Genomic DNA, 16,839 nt, shown 5'->3' on the forward strand with positions numbered 1-16,839 from the left:
AAAATAGTGCACTCTAAATGGATCAGAGTACGTTGCCATGTAATGTGTGTGCTTGTTTTTCTGCCACTACTTGATACTGAGTACTGGCACCTCAGCAGCCCCAGCCACAGGATTGGCTGGGGAGGGGAGAGTGGGACTAGGAGCCAGCTGAGTACTGGCTCTTTTTTTTTTTTTTTTTTTAAAATACAAGAAAAAAAAAGCACTAGGTAATATGTTCCAATTCTGCTTTGTTCTGCTATTTACATTCTATTTTAAACCTCCCTGAAAAATTGGGACTGTGCTTGCTTGATCAGCTGGTTTAAATAGTTTCCATTCTTTCAGTACTGACACCTTTTTTCCCCTCTAGAACTATGTAGAAATTACACAAAATAACATAGGTGTTCAAGTACAGTAGTATGGATGAGAGAATATAGAGTTGTGGGGAATCAGACACCAATGAAGATAGTCGGGATTGGCCTTTGACCAGACAGCTTCTCTTTCTCCTCTGCTTCCTTCATTTCACAGATACTCTGCTTCAGTTTAAGGCAATTGCCTTTTGTCCACAGTTGCTGCAGAAACTACAAAAGGAAGCAGCACTCGATAAGGAAATCCTGCCTGGTGTTTATGGAGAATTCATATTAAACATGTAGCAGAGAAGTAAAATACCTTTGTAGCCTCTTGATGGCCTTGATAATGAAAAATATATTTTCCTAAAGCCCTTCTGTGTTGGATTTTAAAGAGTGTTAGGAAGGTTAATTGCTAAGCTCCTCTTTGATTCATAATGGCTTTTTGATAAAGTGGTCATTTTTGGGTCCTGATTCTTCTGGGCATTTTTGAGTTGTTTTTGAATACTTTATTTAACTTGGTGGCTGCTTCAAATATACGTTAGATCTATTTCTTCAGATTTCTCACTCTGCCTATCAGTGGTGCAGCTTCACCTGTACTACCACTGGTGGGGGGAAACGTACAAACCAGATTAACCAAGTTTTCTAATCGTGCTGAGAGCAAATGTAGATGACATGATCCTGAAAATGCTTATGCTGCTAGTGGCCTGTTCATATTCTCAGCTCACCAGTGGCAGCAGTCATGGATAATCATTTTAGAAAAAAAAAAAAAGGCCTAATATAGACAATGCCATTGTGAATGAACAAGACAGTAATGTTGATAGACTGTGAGTCTGATTCTCATTCACACTAAGACCCTGCTGTATGGCTTTGGAGTGTAAAGGTGCCCAAAAGTGGGTATGAACTACCCATTTACAGGTCAGCACTTCATAAAAGGGCCTGAGAACAAATAAAGCTAAAGCCCCAGGACAGTTAGTTGTTTAAAAAAAAAATCACATTTTTGTCCCCCTGTTCTGTCTACTACTGAGCAAAATTCTCACATGAATTTTTACAAATTTTGCTTGATGGAAGAGTGACCAAGGTTTTTTAGCTGCTCTAAGCTATGGTTTCATTAATATTAAATAGTTTTTAAAATGTTTATTGACCTGTAGAGTTTTGCTTGAAATAATATAACCTCTCGACCTGGATTTTTTTTTTTTTTTTAAAATCAGTGTTTAACTTTTTTTTTTTTTTTGACATGGAAAATTATTAGCTGAATCATGGGAGAGAACATATCTGAAAACGTAGCTCATACCAATACATCTCACATAATTTCAAACTAGCACAAAGTACTATTTTGTGGAATTTCCTGTTGTGGAGCTTTTTTAACACATTTTTTAAAAACAAAGTCACTGGCTTCGAACATGTTGATAGCCAGACCAGAGGAGTGGTATTAAACTTTCCTGGAACATGTAACTTATTCTTTCTTATATTCTATCCCTAAAATATTTTATCTTGCAGGTCAAAATATTTTAAATGTTTGCCTCGTTCTGCCTTAAGAGAGACGTTCACAACGTTAACATCCCCTTCTATGAAAACAAAGGACTTGAAACAATTCAACCTTAGGAAAAGTAAATAAATACAATTAAAAACAAGAAACTAATCCAGTCAGAGCTTTTACCCCCAAAATGGAGACATTTCAGTGACTCCATTGAGTTCACTTGTGACATCACTGTTGCTATCCATTTTATGTGGGAGGCATTCAGATGCTTTGGTGATGAGTGACCATATAAAAAACCAAGATAGGGAGATAGCTTTGAGTGCACCACAAACCCTACCACCATTGAAGGTGGAAAGATCACTTTCTACCTTCAACAGTAGTAGGGGTTGTTTTTTTTTTATTGTAGCTTCATTCATTTGAAATTTCTTGTAGTTCTGTGAGCAAATATGTGCTTATAATAAGCCCCAACTGTAACAGATACTAATCAGATTGAGCCTTTTTGCTCTCGTTTCTTTAAAAAATGGGCATGCTGGATATATAGACTGACCCTGACTTCTTAAAATGTTTCTGTGTACTGCTTTTCTGTGCACTTCTGCTGGTGACTTTTTTTGCCCTGTTTTTGAAGTCTCTTTCAGTAGAAAGGGAGATACAGGACAGCAGTAATTACCCAGATGACCCCTGGAGAATAACTGAGGAACAACAAGAATATTACATCAACCAGTTCAAATCCCTACAGCCTGATCTGAGCGCTTTCATTTCAGGTAACATTACTAAATAATAGGCACTTGTCATGGAAAGGCCTTAAAATTAAAGCAAAGTCCTGTAGATGTGTGAACGATTTTTGAGTTATATTTAGATCAGATTTATGCACCAGACAAGGTTGATGTACTTTACTTTTTTTAAAAAGTAACCACTGAAGTAGTGGCTCTTAACCTTTTTGTAGTAAGGAGACCCATTCATCGCTTTTTCCTCCTTTTTGCTACCTGCCCAGTGTTCAAATTCAGGGGGTAGGGGCAAAAATAATGTCTAGTGTCCATATTCTCCTCTGCTGTCTCCTCTTTGCCTTACAGAAGGGAAGCAATCAGCTGCATCAGCTCTCTCATCCAGTAATACAGCCCTAACCCTGGCATGCCAGGTCACAACAGTACATATTCAGATGCTTTGTGCCCCAAATCATCTTTTTGTCCCCGAGGGCCTCAACTTTGCACTAGGCCCACAACCACGCAATCTTCTTGTGACTCACTGAACTAAACTGTGAAATAACACAGTGGGTAACAAATGGACTTTTTGAAGCCTTTTCAGAAAAATTTTAAAATATGTTTTTACCCTTAAAGATGATGCTAAAAGTGAGTTACAGGTTACCCTGTGTATTTTAAAATCACATACTCTGTGTTTATAGGTAAAATATTTTTTCTTAACTGCTAGCTCTGCAAAAGCACTGTAGGATTTCAGAGTCAAGATGAGTTAATTTTTCTTGCACGTCATCACCATCAGAAACAAAAGTTCTGCCTTACAACTTTGCAACTCCACTGTCCTTACTTGGTTTATACAAGTGTAATTGATTTGATTTTAGGGGAAAAAAATATCCATGATGTACAAGGCACACGAGTCCAGATAGCTTTCTCTCAGCTGTGGTGGTTTCTGGGCTAAGAGGAATTAAAAAAATAGAAGAAATGTGTATTTTTCACTAAAACAAGTAGTTCTGTTTCCAGACGTATACCGGGAGGGAAAATGCATGAGTTTTGCATACTGATTTTTCAGAGTAGGAACACACTTTAAAAATTCAGTGAGGATTTCAGGAAAACATCTGCAGTTACAGGACAAAAAATTAAAATAAATGTTTTGAATCTGGAGACAGGATTGCGAAGTGCCAAGTTCAGGCCAGGTCCATAAAAACACACGCACGTACCTAAACTGCTTTGCTATTAGTCAGTGAGACTGTTTAAGCTCTTACAATTATCTGTTTAACTCTCCTACAGGATCATAGCAGGGTCCTCTTCACTCTGTAGGACTGGCCTTTAAACAGTTAAATGTAAACCCTGGATAGCACACACGGTAACAGTATTGTAACTAATCTTAAAAATCAAATTTTCACTCTGACCAGAACTGTGTGTGAGAGTAATTATCCTAGGTACTGAGAGTCTGGCAAGGAAAAGCCATAGATTTTATCTGGGGCATTTTGACTGTGTCCTGTAAGATTGTATTACTTCAGTCCAACGTGCTAGGTTTCAGTAATTCTGACCCCACAGTGTAAGGTGGGGCTGTACATCTGTACATAATGAGGCTGGCCTTGTGTTGTGCAGGCCTTTGTGGAATATAACATGCAATGTTCTCAGACAGACTTTGGCCACCCCGTAGCCTACTTGTATGAGACAGTATTTGTCAGCTGCGTATGAGGGTTGTGTGGTGAGCTGCTGATCACTTCAAAGGGCTCAACAAGGGTTTGTTGGGGAAGGGAATCAGACTGCTTATTGTGGGAGGGCTACAGAGTATGTTCACAACTGGTAGTGAAGACTGTAATAGATAGCTTAGTTCATTCCTTTAGTTTTTCTTTCATAATGTTAGGGCTGCAGCAGGCTTTCAAGCAGAGAAAGTTACTGTGGGTAAGTCTACGCTACTGAGTTATTCCCGAATACCTTATTCCGGAATTATTGTTCCAAAATAAACTATTCCAGAATAATACGTCTACAGTTCAGGGAAGCCCCAAAATAAGCAAACCTTATTCCAAAACAGTATGCCCACACATGAGCCGATTTTGGATGACAGTCCCCGGAAGCAGTGATTCCAGGGGCTCTTCTCCAAAATAGTATGTTTACACAGCAGCTTAATTTTGCAATAAGATATTCTGGAATATTTTATTGTGAAATAGCCTCTACTCTCTGTCTCCATGGTCCCCTTTCATCTCGAGAGATGGTGGTTAGCAGCGGCAATGAGGATCTATGAGCAATGTTTGAGTCTGCAGCTTCTCTCATGGCTTGTCTGTCCAATATTGGATTTGCACAGTTGATTGCGATAACCGCATATCAGTCTATTTCTGACAGTGCAGGGTCACTTCCTGCCACACACTTGGCACGTGACTAGAAGCATCCTTTTCTCTGGAGAGGAAGCCGTTCATCTCTTTTTTCCTTACATTGTATTCATAATGGCAGACTGCTGAGGATAAGAGTAATAGTAATAGTAATCAATTAATAGTTTTCCCACTTGGAGAGGAAAAGTGGAGAAGTAAGAGCAGCCACTCTGCCTGACCAGTCCCATGTGGTCACCAAGAGACAAATGGCTAAGCAACTATACTACAGGTTGAACCTTTCTAGTCTAGCACTCTCTCAGGTTCAGCAACACCCCTGGCCTGGCGTGATTTAATTAGCTGTGTGTCTGCTTATCACAGGTAGAGCCAAGTTTCCCAAAGTCTGGAAAAATTTGTTTGCTGCTGCCAGACGTGGCACTCAGTGTTCTGTGTTGTTATTTACCTGTAATTTACCTCTGTATATGTCTTCCAAGAAATCAGCAAGCAGTGGAAATGTTGGTATTGCTACTAAGCACAAGACTGCGTCAGTAGAGTATCAGTACAGTACAGCACAGCAAAGATGGAACAGCTGAAATTAGAAAAGGGCACATGTGTATGTTCTATTTATTTGCCTTGGTGAAATAAAACTAGAGTGACCTGCTTGATATAGTATTGACCTCCTGTGGTTTGATGAATTCTGTGGTTCAGTACTGGTCAGGCCCTGAAGGTGCCAGATTAGAAAGCTTCAACCTCTAGTATCCAACAACCGATTGTCTGTTGAATGAGAAATAACCAGCTGCTGTTATACAAACATAAGCAAATTGGAAGATGAATATCAAATGCTTGTATTACTGTTTGATAAAGCATGGTTCTTGACAGGTTCCGTGGCTAAGAATTTCTTCACAAAATCCAAGCTTCCCATCCCAGAGCTTTCTCACATATGGTGAGTACTGTAGCGTAACCCAGGTATTGGATCCTGGTTCTAATAGACATTTTAGCTCAGTAATTCTTGCTAGATTAAGAAAAAGTCTCTTCAGAGTAATTTATAATTATTGCTCTTATCAAAATCACTTTCAGGTCCAAGCAGCAGGGTGCATGTTGATCTTCCTGTCAGGGTGGTTTATCTTTTTAGAGCTTCCCTTCTACTCAGCAGGGTTGCAGATATTTGAATAGCAATATAAATTACAGCCTTTCTTAAGAATATTATAATAAACCTCATTTGCTCAATGAACAGACATATCTTATAAAGTGATTTAGAAGAAAAACATATTTGGAGTATTTTAGATGTATTCCTATTGCTTTAATATCTGACTGTGATTTGTCCGATAAGACCTAATTAATATCTAATTTTAATAAGTACATATGCATAATTCATCAGTGCTTTATTAATGAGCCAGCACTCTTGCTTTTAATGAGTTCTAGAGACCATTTTAGATGGAACTGTGTACAATAAAATGTATAAGGGTCTTATTGTATTTCCATAAACATACTGGTGCTTGTGGTTAAGTATCCTCGTCCTACCTTGATTTGAGGAATGAACTGTTTTAAACATTCAGCAAAAATGCTGATGATAATACCTTTTATTTCACTGTGTCTATATCCTTTTATGAAGGTAGATATTAAGAAAAACATACAAAAGCCCAAACATCTGTTGAATTCAGAGAATCTGCCTGGAATAGTTTCAAAGCTAGTTGTAAATTTGGGTGAGTGGTGGGAGGCAGGCTAAAGAAACATTGTGTAGGGGAAACATAAGCACTGGACTTAATTTAACAGTTAAGGAAAACTGGCCAATCCACTATGATAACCGAAAACAGTGTATTTATGTTGCCAACATGAAAGAAAATGTTCGTTTCTAGGAGCAGTGTGAAATGTTGCATCATATAATTTATCAGGCCATGCTCCCATGCTAAACTAGGAGATTTCAATCTTGCTCAGCATAATCTTGACCGCTTGAAACATTGCCCCTTTGCTTTCAAACTGTGATGAAGTAACTCACTCCATTTTAGCCATTATATTAATACTAAATGAATTCTAATGTTTTCCAGAAGGTGTAGTTGGTGAGATGGCATTCGTGTGCTTTTGAAATCCTCTGCCAACGTTTCATGCTTAACTAAAATTAAACAGACAACAGTGATAATGGGCAGTTTAATACTAACATTTCAAACTGCCACCCTCATTCATTAATCCATCTGTGCATCTCTTAAGGTTACACTCGGTAATTAAGCACTTTCCGAAAACTGTTCACATTGACAGGTCTATCTAAAACACAGGGGTTAAGTGCTAGCATAGGCCAACCAAACTGTTGCCAACACTATTAGAGAAAAAGTTTGAAGTTGAGAGCTCCAATGTAATTTCTTAACAAATGTTATTTTATTAAATACCACATATAAAATACTGTATGATGTGGCCTAAAGAGAAATCACTTTTCTCCATAAGAATCTTCAGTATTGGTATGGCAGGTTGTTCCACTTCTCAAAGGGAAATGTTTAAACTATGAGCAGTATCTTTTAAAAAAGTCCCACTCACTTGGGAAGTGTTGTATTTACATACAGGATGAATGATAAGCGATGGTATTTTTAAAATCACCTTTTAAAATTAGGTATTACTATGCATTACCTAAAGTAGCATTTTTATGTGGTGTGCGTGCATGTGTTTGTATATATATTTCATTACTCCAATGGCTCAGGAAACATGAATACCATATTCACAGGGAACTGAGTGATGTAGACTGTGATGGAGCCCTGACACTGCCAGAATTCTGTGCCGCATTTCACCTCATTGTTGCTAGGAAGAATGGTTATCCATTGCCAGATCTGCTGCCAGAGACCTTACTGCCAGATTACCTTCAACCAGGTGGGGATTTGATATTTCTCTACTATTTCAGAAATTTGTCATTCACCCAGAACAGCCTTTTTTCCCCAAGAGACAAAGATTTAGCTAGAAGCTCAGTAGTACTTCTTTGAGTAGCTTGATAAAACCTTGATTGTTAGTTATGCTGAAATGGAAAATGCTAAAGAAGAATCATCGGCACCAGGCCTCTGCGAAGACGTCCCCTCACAGTGACAAAGTGGGGAATAACAAGCTTCTTTGGGCCTGTTCAGCATCAGCGAAGCACACCTGCAAGGCCTGTTCTGCCTTGAGCAGGGAGGTTTAAAAAGGAAAATATGCCACAGGAAAGCAGGCGGGTGTGCATGCATGTGGGGCCAGGGTTGCCCTGTTTCAGACGGCTGAAACGGGCCCACAGAGAGGGAGACAGCAGTAACCCTCACTGCTCCTCAGGCTGCATGACCCAGCCTCAGAGTAGTACATCCCATGAGGAAGGGCTGGAGGTAGCGATTAACCTCTAGGGCTATGTCTACACTAGAGAGATCTGTCAACAGAAGTTTCTGTTGGAAGACGTCTTCTGACAAAACGTCTGTTGACGGATTGCATCCAGGCTGCCAAGTGGATTGAAAGAGCGATCTGCTGTGTTGATAGTGTGTGGCCAGACTGCCCAGCCTCCCTCTCAACAGAACAGCCAACCAGAAGCACAGCAGACAGGGCCTGTCTGTCAACAGAGGCTCCCCCAGAACATCCAGGCCAGTCTTCTGTCAACAGAGGCGTTCTGCCTCAAGGGGGAGCGGCAGAACGCTGTTGGCAGAAGTGCTGCACTCTCTTAATACACTGTCAGCAGAACACCTTGGGAATGTGGACACTCCGTGGGCTTTGTCAGCAAAACACTGTAGTGTAGAAATAGCGTACAGGCGGCCTCAGGAAGATTGCCTAAGTTCCATGTCACTCTTACTTCTTTTTGGTTTTCCATGGCCTGCATGCTCTAAGGGGAAAAAAGAGGGGAGAGGACTTCTCAGTTTTTGTTTATTTGCTCATTCCAAGAACCCCTTGAGCATCTAACTGGGGGAGAGAGAGACAGTACAAGGATCTAAAGTGGGGGTCTGGCAGGAACTTGAGGGCACCCCTGTCCTCCCATAGTCTTTGTTCCCTATAGACTGGCTTCATGCTCTGTTGAAATACTAGGATCTACTAGAATTCTGCTGTCTAGAATCTAAATTCTGCTAATGTGAGACACGGTTACATGTGGCAGATGGTTATGTGTAGTAAATTTGGATGTCACAAGACTTTACACATGAAGTAGGTGACGTTGCTTGTGTGCTGTCTTGCTGTAATGGCTCTTGGAGACATATTTGAAATGGTGGACAATTAGGGTATGTTTACACATCAGCGTTATTCTTAGATAAGCTATTCCAGAAGAGTTATTCTGGAATATCTTATTTCAAAATAATGCTGGTACACACAAAGTCTGCATTTATACGAGCAAGTTCTTTCAAAAGATTTTTCAAAAGAAGGGGGCTCTTTCAAAAGAGCCCACGGGGTGACTACACACAAAAAGCATTATTTTGAAAATAAATTGAAAGAATGTGACGCTCTTTCCAAAATCACTCTTCCCATTTCAGGAAGAGCGTCCGTCCCCTTTTGAAAGCTTCTTTTGAAAGCAAAAACTGCCGGTTTCGAAATGCACAGTGCCCATGTATTTGGGGGCATTTTGAAATGGCACCCTGATTTCAAAAGTCCCTTCTTCCCCTGGGAAGGCAGCATGGGAGGCATGCGTTTCGAAACCGGCAGTTCTTCCTCGAGTGTCCCCGTGGGTGCTCCACGATAGGTGTCAGGCTCGCCCCGGCGCTGCAGGTCGGATCTTTCCGGCAGTTTCTGCCGGACCGCGCATGTGCCGGCGCGCGCCGCTCCCTTGCATGCTCCCAGCCACGTGCGCGATCTGGTCCCCGCCAGTTCCTCTTTAACCGCCATCGGCTGCAGACGGAATCCGCTCAGGCTACGGCCAGAGTTAGCGTATTTAATGTTTTTAAAGTGTTTAGAGTTTCTTTTTCAGTCTTTTAGCTTAAGTTAGCTTGTTATTGCTTTCAAAAAACAGAAAAGAGAGTAAAAAGTAAAGTTTTACAGCCTTAGTAGCAAGCGGAGCAGCGGAGGCCCGGGGATGTAAGGCCATTAGGCCTCCTGCCGTGGCAGGCTGAGTCCAAGAGGGGAACAGGCACAGAGAAGGTGCTAAGTACCCTATTAACAACTCAAAGACTCACCACAATGTCCTCTTCAGGATTCAAAAAGTGTGAGTCATGTCACGAAGCGATGCTGGCCTCCGATGGGCACAGTCAGTGCATTAGGTGCCTCGGGGAATCTCATGTCACCCGGAAATGCTCCTTCTGCGCAAAGCTCACAGCCAGAGCAAGGAAGGACAGAGAGATGCGGCTGAAAATGCTGCTCTTTGACAAGGCCCTCCAGCCAGACGCGCCGGAGTGGCCTCAGCAGGAGGGACCCGCAGGGGCCCATAAAAGGAAAGCTGCTTCCCTAACCCCATCAGCGCAAAAACGGAGGAAGCTTTCACCAACCCAATCCCTGCCGGCAGCCACAGCGAGCGGGACGGGTGGAGCACATAGCCCCCAGCCGCAGTCACAGCTGAGTGGCGGCGGCACGGAGACGCACGTGGCAGAGGCTGAGCCTCCGATAATCAAACAGCCGCCCCGCACCGCGGGCAGGGCGGCGGCTAGGCAAGCGCCGGAACCGGCGGCACCACAGCTAGCGGCACCGAACCCTGGGGAACCAGCGGTGCAGAGCTCGCAGGCACGCGGCCTGCAGGCACTGGGGGAGACCACCCGCGCGGCACCGCAGTGGAGCGTGCCGAGCGCGGCGCAGACAGCGGGGCCGAGATCCCCGACACGGAAAGGGGCGGAGCCAGCCCCACAGGGGAGGGAAAAGGCAGCACAGAAAACCCGGCACCGCAGCCCTTCTCCAGACAGGGCTGCAGGGCTACTCTCTCTAAGCCCTCCACTTATGCTGTGGACTCCAACGAGGCGGCAGTGGTCACCTCCAGTATACCCTGAGCCCCCATCCCCGTTCCTACAGCCAGCATCACCATGGCTCAGACCACCATCACCCTTCCTGGGCTTTGAACCCCTGGAGTACTGCCACAAATCACTCTCTCCATTACCTCAATCACCCAGACGATCTCGCTCCCCCAGACGCAGGGGGTATGCACCTCCAAAGTGGTCCAGGTCTCCATCTCCGGAACAGTGCCCGTGTTGCCATGGTCGCCCCTATCATGCAGGGCATAGACACCATAGGCATACTCCCAGGGACAGATCCCCCCAGACGTTTCAATATCCCCGAGGGCAATCGCGGGTGGGGACGGAAACGCAGATATCTCAGGGGGAGTTGATTCTGGAACCCCGAGATTTTCCCTCACAAGTATCTAGCGAGAGGATGTATCACCGTCAACAGGACCCAGAGGGGTCCAGAGAGGCTTACCCTAGCGGTTCCTCGCTATCTTCCCCTGACGAGGCCACGACCCCAGGGGACGTCCATCCTCCGGACGATCTCAAACAGTTCCAAGAGCTGTTTAAAAGGGTGGCCTTCATGCAAGGCATCCGAACAGCAGAGGTGCAGGAGAAACACCATAAGCTCCTTAAAAACCTGAGACCTCCGGCCTCTTCCAAAATAGCTATTCCGCTTGATGAAGCAATCATGGAGTCCGCCACCACAATATGGCAGACCTCTGTGTCCACTCCGCCTATAAACAAGAGAGCGGATAAGAAGTACTTCGTCCTGGCGAAGGGCATGGAGTTCCTGTTCAGCTACCCGCAACCAAATTCTCTGGTGGTGCAATCGTCTCAACAGAGGTCGAAAACTTCTCAGTACAAGACAGGGGGAACGGACAAAGATGCCAAGAAACTAGAGTTGTTCGGCAGAAAGGTCTACTCCTCCTCTACCCTACTGTTGAGAATGGCGAATTACACAGCGCATCTAGCGAACCATAATTTTGACAACTACTCCAGGCTGACTTCCCTCATGGACTCGCTTCCGGAGGACAAGAAGCCGGTGCTCAAGGCCATCGTGCAGGAAGGCTACGCAGCCTCGAGGACAGGAGTTCAGATCACCCTAGACGTAGCGGATACGACAGCGTGCTCAACAGCTACGGCAGCGGTCATGCGCAGGGAGTCCTGGCTCCAGACATCGGGTATCCCGAGGGTTCTGCAGGCAAAGATCGTTGATCTCCCCTTTGACACGCAGAAGCTGTTTGCTGAATCAACCGACTCGGTCCTTCATTCCAGTAAAGACTCAAGAGCTACTCTCAGGACCTTGGGGATTTACACCCCTCCATACAGAAAGAAAAAATATTACCCCCAACAAAGACGATACCAGTATCAACCACAGCGTCCCCAGTACCACAGGGGCTACGAGCAAGGGTGACATCAACAGCACCAACAGTACAGAACTCCCAGGAGACGTTCCCAACAGAGCCGTGCGTCCTCGGGGCAGGGCCAAAGGCCACAAGTTTGACACACAGATCCAGGGCTGCGCCATCACTACCATCGCACAAGGTCATCCGAAGCGACTATTCCACCATCGCCTCCGACCATTCTACGACCAGTGGCAAAAGATCACCACAGACAAATGGGTGCTGGAGATCATAGCCACGGGTTATGCGATTCCCTTCCAGTTGCTCCCACCGCCACGACCTCCACCCAGACCCCACCTAAAGGACGCCTCCCATGAAGCGAGACTCAAGCAGGAGGTAGACCATCTTATGCTTATCGGGGCAGTGGAAAGAGTGCCGGAGCAACTCCGAGGGAAAGGGTTCTACTCAAAATACTTCCTCACAAAGAAAAAGACAGGAGGCTGGAGGCCCATCCTAGATCTTCGAGGCCTCAACCAGTACTTGCGCAAGCAACGCTTTCGGATGATCACAGTCGCCTCTATACTTACGGCACTGGACAATGGAGATTGGTTCGCAGCCCTCGACTTACAAGATGCGTATTTCCACGTAAGTATTCACCTGCCTCACAGGCATTTTCTCCGGTTTATGGAAACCAGCAAAGAACATTTTCAGTACAAGGTTCTCCCGTTCGGCCTCTCCTCGGCCCACAGAGTCTTCACCAAGACCTTGGCAGTGGTGTCAGCCTACCTGCACAGACAGGGGGTGTTTATATTCCCATATCTGGATGACTGCCTACTGAAAGGGGCCTTGAAGGAGGAGGTACTTCACATGATGCGCATCACAGCACACACGTTCTCTTTGCTGGGCCTGGTCATCAATCTGGCAAAATCAAAGATAGACCCCACACAGGACATAGAGTTCATAGGGGCACGCATAAATTCTATTACAGCAAGGGTTTATCTACCAGATGCCCGCTTTCGCGCCATTGGTTCCCTCGTGCAAGTCATCACCTTCAGCCCTACGGTGCCGGTTCTGACGTGCTTACAGGTGCTGGGCCACATGGCAGCAGCAACGTTTGTGGTACAGAACGCCCGATTGCATTTGCGCAGCATGCAGCACTGGCTGGCTAGCGTCTACAAACCTGCAGCACACACCGTCCACAGGGTGGTGTCGCCCACGACAGAGGTGCGCAGATCCCTGCAATGGTGGGTGAACCCCAAGAACATGCTAACAGGGGTGCCTTTTCACCAAACACAAATATCTGTTTTTCTCACTACCGACGCCTCCCACATAGGGTGGGGAGCACACATGGGCGAAAAGGTGATGCAAGGACTGTGGTCCTCCACGGAACAGTCACTGCACATAAATATACTGGAGCTCAGAGCAGTGTTCAATGCCTGCAAACACTTTCGAGACCATATACAAGGCAAAGTAGTCGGGATCAGTACAGACAATACCTCCACCATGTCTTATATAAATCGGCAAGGAGGAGCTCGGTCCCGTGCCTTATGTGCGGAAGCAGTCCGGTTATGGAACTGGTGCATCGCTAACAATATAACCTTGAAAGCCTCGTATTTACCAGGCGCTCACAATGTGAAGGCAGACCAGCTGAGCAGGCGCTTCGCACTCACACACGAGTGGTAGATCCGTTCCAATCTGCTACGACCGATTTTTCACGCATGGGGATTTCCCCAGATAGACCTGTTTGCTACTCAACACAACAAGAAGTGCCCACAATACTGCTCCAGGGCAGGACTGGGACAGGGGTCCCTGGGGGACGCATTCGCGATCTTGTGGAGGGGCCCCCTGCTCTACGCATTTCCTCCCACAGTGCTTATCCACAAAGTCTTGTAGAAAGCCAGGAGAGAGAGAGCCCGAATGATCCTAGTAGTCCCAATGTGGGATCGACAGCAATGGTTCCCCTTAACTCTTGCGCATGTCGGACCGTCCACCAATGCCCCTCCCGGTGGCGCCGGATCTGCTCGTGCAAGCCCAGGGGTCCATAGTGCATCCACACCCCCGAGGCCTGCAACTGCAAGCATGGTTAATCCATGGCTCAGCTCCCTAGAGAGCACGTGTACGGAGGGAGTGCAACAAGTCCTAGAAAGTAGCAGGAGGACTTCCACCAGGAAGACCTATAAGCAAAAATGGACTCGATTCACTGCATGGTGTTCTACCAATCAATTAGCCCCCCTTGCTGTGCCTATACCTGTAATACTAGAGTATTTACTGGACCTCAAGAGAGGCGGACTCTCCCTATCCTCGTTGAAGGTCCACCTTGCCGCTATATTGGCTTTCAGACATGAAGAGAAAGGGCACATGGTGTTTGCCCATCCCATGGTTACCAGGTTCCTCAAAGGGCTGGTAAACCTATACCCCCCTCGGAAACTGCTTCCACCTTTGTGGAGCTTGGACCTGGTGCTTAATGCGCTAACGGGACCACCGTTTGAACCCTTAGCCACGGTTTCCCTCCGTCTCCTTACGATAAAGACGACCTTCCTTCTTGCAATCACGTCAGCTCGCAGGGGGAGCGAGCTTGCGGCAGTTATGGCAACGCCACCCTGCACAGTATTTTCCAAGGAGTCGGTAACCTTAAGGCTGCATCTAGCCTTTGTTCCCAAAGTTTCTTCAGAGTTTCATATTAACGAACCTATTGTTTTACCCTCGTTTTATCCAAAGCCTCATAACTCCAACAAAGAGGCGCGCCTACGCCTCCTGGACATGAGGAGGGCGCTGGCTTTCTATATAGACAGGACTAAGTCCTTCCAGAAAACGGATAGACTCCTAGTCTTTCTCGCTCCCAAATCAAAAGGAGAAGGTCTCTCTTCGCAGAGAATCTCAAAGCACATCGTATCCTGCATAAAAATGTGCTACGAACTTAGAAAGACTCCTTTACTGGCCCCGCCTAGGGCTCACTCCACTAGGGCGGTGGCGGCATCAACAGCCTTTTTCAAGGGCATTGCGCTAAAAGACATTTGCAGAGCGGCGACCTGGTCATCCTACGACACCTTCGCCAAACATTACACCCTTCACAGGGTATTCCAAGAGAATACCCGTCTCTCTACAGCGGTCCTCTCGGGGACAAGCTGCACATAATCCGATTGCCCACCTCCTATCTTGGGTTACTGCTGGGTAGTCACCTATTGTGGAGCACCCACGGGGACACTCGAAGAAGAAAGACAGGTTACTCACCGTAGTAACCATGGTTCTTCGAGATGTGTCCCCGTGGGTGCTCCACCACCCGCCCATCCTCCCCGCTTCGGATCTCTGTTTAGTATTTTTCAGGAGCATCCGAGGCAGTTGGTCAAGGAACTGGCGGGGACTGGATCGCGCACGTGGCCGGGAGTGCGCAAGGGAGCGGCGCGCCGGCGTATCCACGGTCCAGCAGAAACTGCTGGAAAGATCCGACCTGCGGCGCCGGGGCGAGCCCGACACTTATCGTGGAGCACCCACGGGGACACATCTCGAAGAAGCATCATTACTACGGTGAGTAACTTCTCTTTTCAAAGGGCGCACAGCTGCCATTATGCTAATGAGGTGCTGCATAATCATGGCAGCACCTCATTAGCATATTCTGAAGTGTCACATTGCCATAGACCTCCCAAAAGAAGGGGCTAGTGTGACCATGGCCCCTATGACTTATTTTGAAATAGGATCTGTTTCCTGTCTACATAGTCCCTATTTTGAAATAGGTGCTATTCCTCGTAGAATGAGGTTTACCTATTTCAAAATTAGTCAACTGCTATTTCAAAATTATTTTGAAATAGCAGTTGCATTGTGTATATGCTAGCTAAATTATTTTGAAATAACAGCTGTTATTTTAAAATAATTTTACTTTATAGACGTACCCTTACTGAGCTTGTTTACAGGTTATCTTGAATGCAGTGTGTGAACACTAATTTTAGCAGAGCTCACATTTTTCTATAACTCATTTTCATGGTCTGTCATTCCTACTGTTTTTTAATATTTTACAATTAACAGTGAGCTGCAGTTTGCACCAGTTTGTGTGGGATGGGGATAAGTGAGTCAATAGTGTGTGATGTACCTCATTGTTGAGGTACAGTTGAGAGATATTAATATTATCTTGTGAATTTTCATTACACACTGACACTGAAGCACATACACTTCAGTTAAAAGATGTGCATAGCTTTCTAGGGTCAGGAGGATTAATTACTGGTAATAGTTACAGTGTTAATGGATAATTATAAAAGCTGTTAATATCTCCATTGTTTGTTGGCAGCTCTAAAGGAGAGGAAAAGAGCAAGTCAAGTTGTTAGTTAGAAAATTAAATGCCCCCCATATATCTGAAATAATTTCTGTCAGATTCCTGTTCTTAATAGTTTGCCATCTTCATATCCAAGGCTATAAGCTATTTATGAAACATCAGTCTTCAAGATGGTCCCATTAATCATGCATCCTTATTAATATCACCCCCATTTTCCATCTCTCAAGTCCTCCTCCTTTTTGTTAGGTTCACTTACAGTCTCATTTTAAATTAAACTGTTAAGCTATTCAAGACAGGGATCTTGTCTTTCCATATGTCAGTAGTACTGTGCTTTGCACTATAGAAGGTTGAGTATGTCATGCTTAGGGCCTCTGGTGTTGCTGTAATAGAAATAATTGGTAATATTAAGGCATTTCAATGGCCCTGCTATTACTTCTTACCTGGCATGAATCAGTAATAGTGTTTCTGAACTAGCCTTCCTCATCTCTACAAATTCAGCTATTGTCTTGAATTAAAACCTACTACTTGAACTGCATCCAGCTGTTCATAAATACCAACCAGGCTTTTACTAATTAAAGGCATTTC

The 16,839-nt window shown here is 45.0% G+C and overlaps 1 protein-coding gene across 5 annotated transcripts in view; it reads left to right on the forward strand.

Moving 5' to 3' along the window:
- REPS2 (RALBP1 associated Eps domain containing 2) overlaps nucleotides 1-16,839 on the forward strand; it is a 167,383-nt gene that overhangs the window by 65,994 nt on the left and 84,550 nt on the right. For all 5 annotated transcript variants that reach the window (XM_074993718.1, XM_074993698.1, XM_074993688.1 and 2 more), the window contains exons 6-8: nucleotides 2,429-2,564; nucleotides 5,687-5,750; nucleotides 7,518-7,660. In XM_074993718.1, coding sequence (XP_074849819.1) covers nucleotides 2,429-2,564; nucleotides 5,687-5,750; nucleotides 7,518-7,660 — 343 coding nt within the window. The remainder of the gene's footprint in view (nucleotides 1-2,428; nucleotides 2,565-5,686; nucleotides 5,751-7,517; nucleotides 7,661-16,839) is intronic.

Source organism: Carettochelys insculpta, chromosome 1 (assembly GCF_033958435.1).
Source record: "Carettochelys insculpta isolate YL-2023 chromosome 1, ASM3395843v1, whole genome shotgun sequence".
In the NCBI taxonomy this organism is placed as follows: Eukaryota; Metazoa; Chordata; order Testudines; family Carettochelyidae; genus Carettochelys; species Carettochelys insculpta.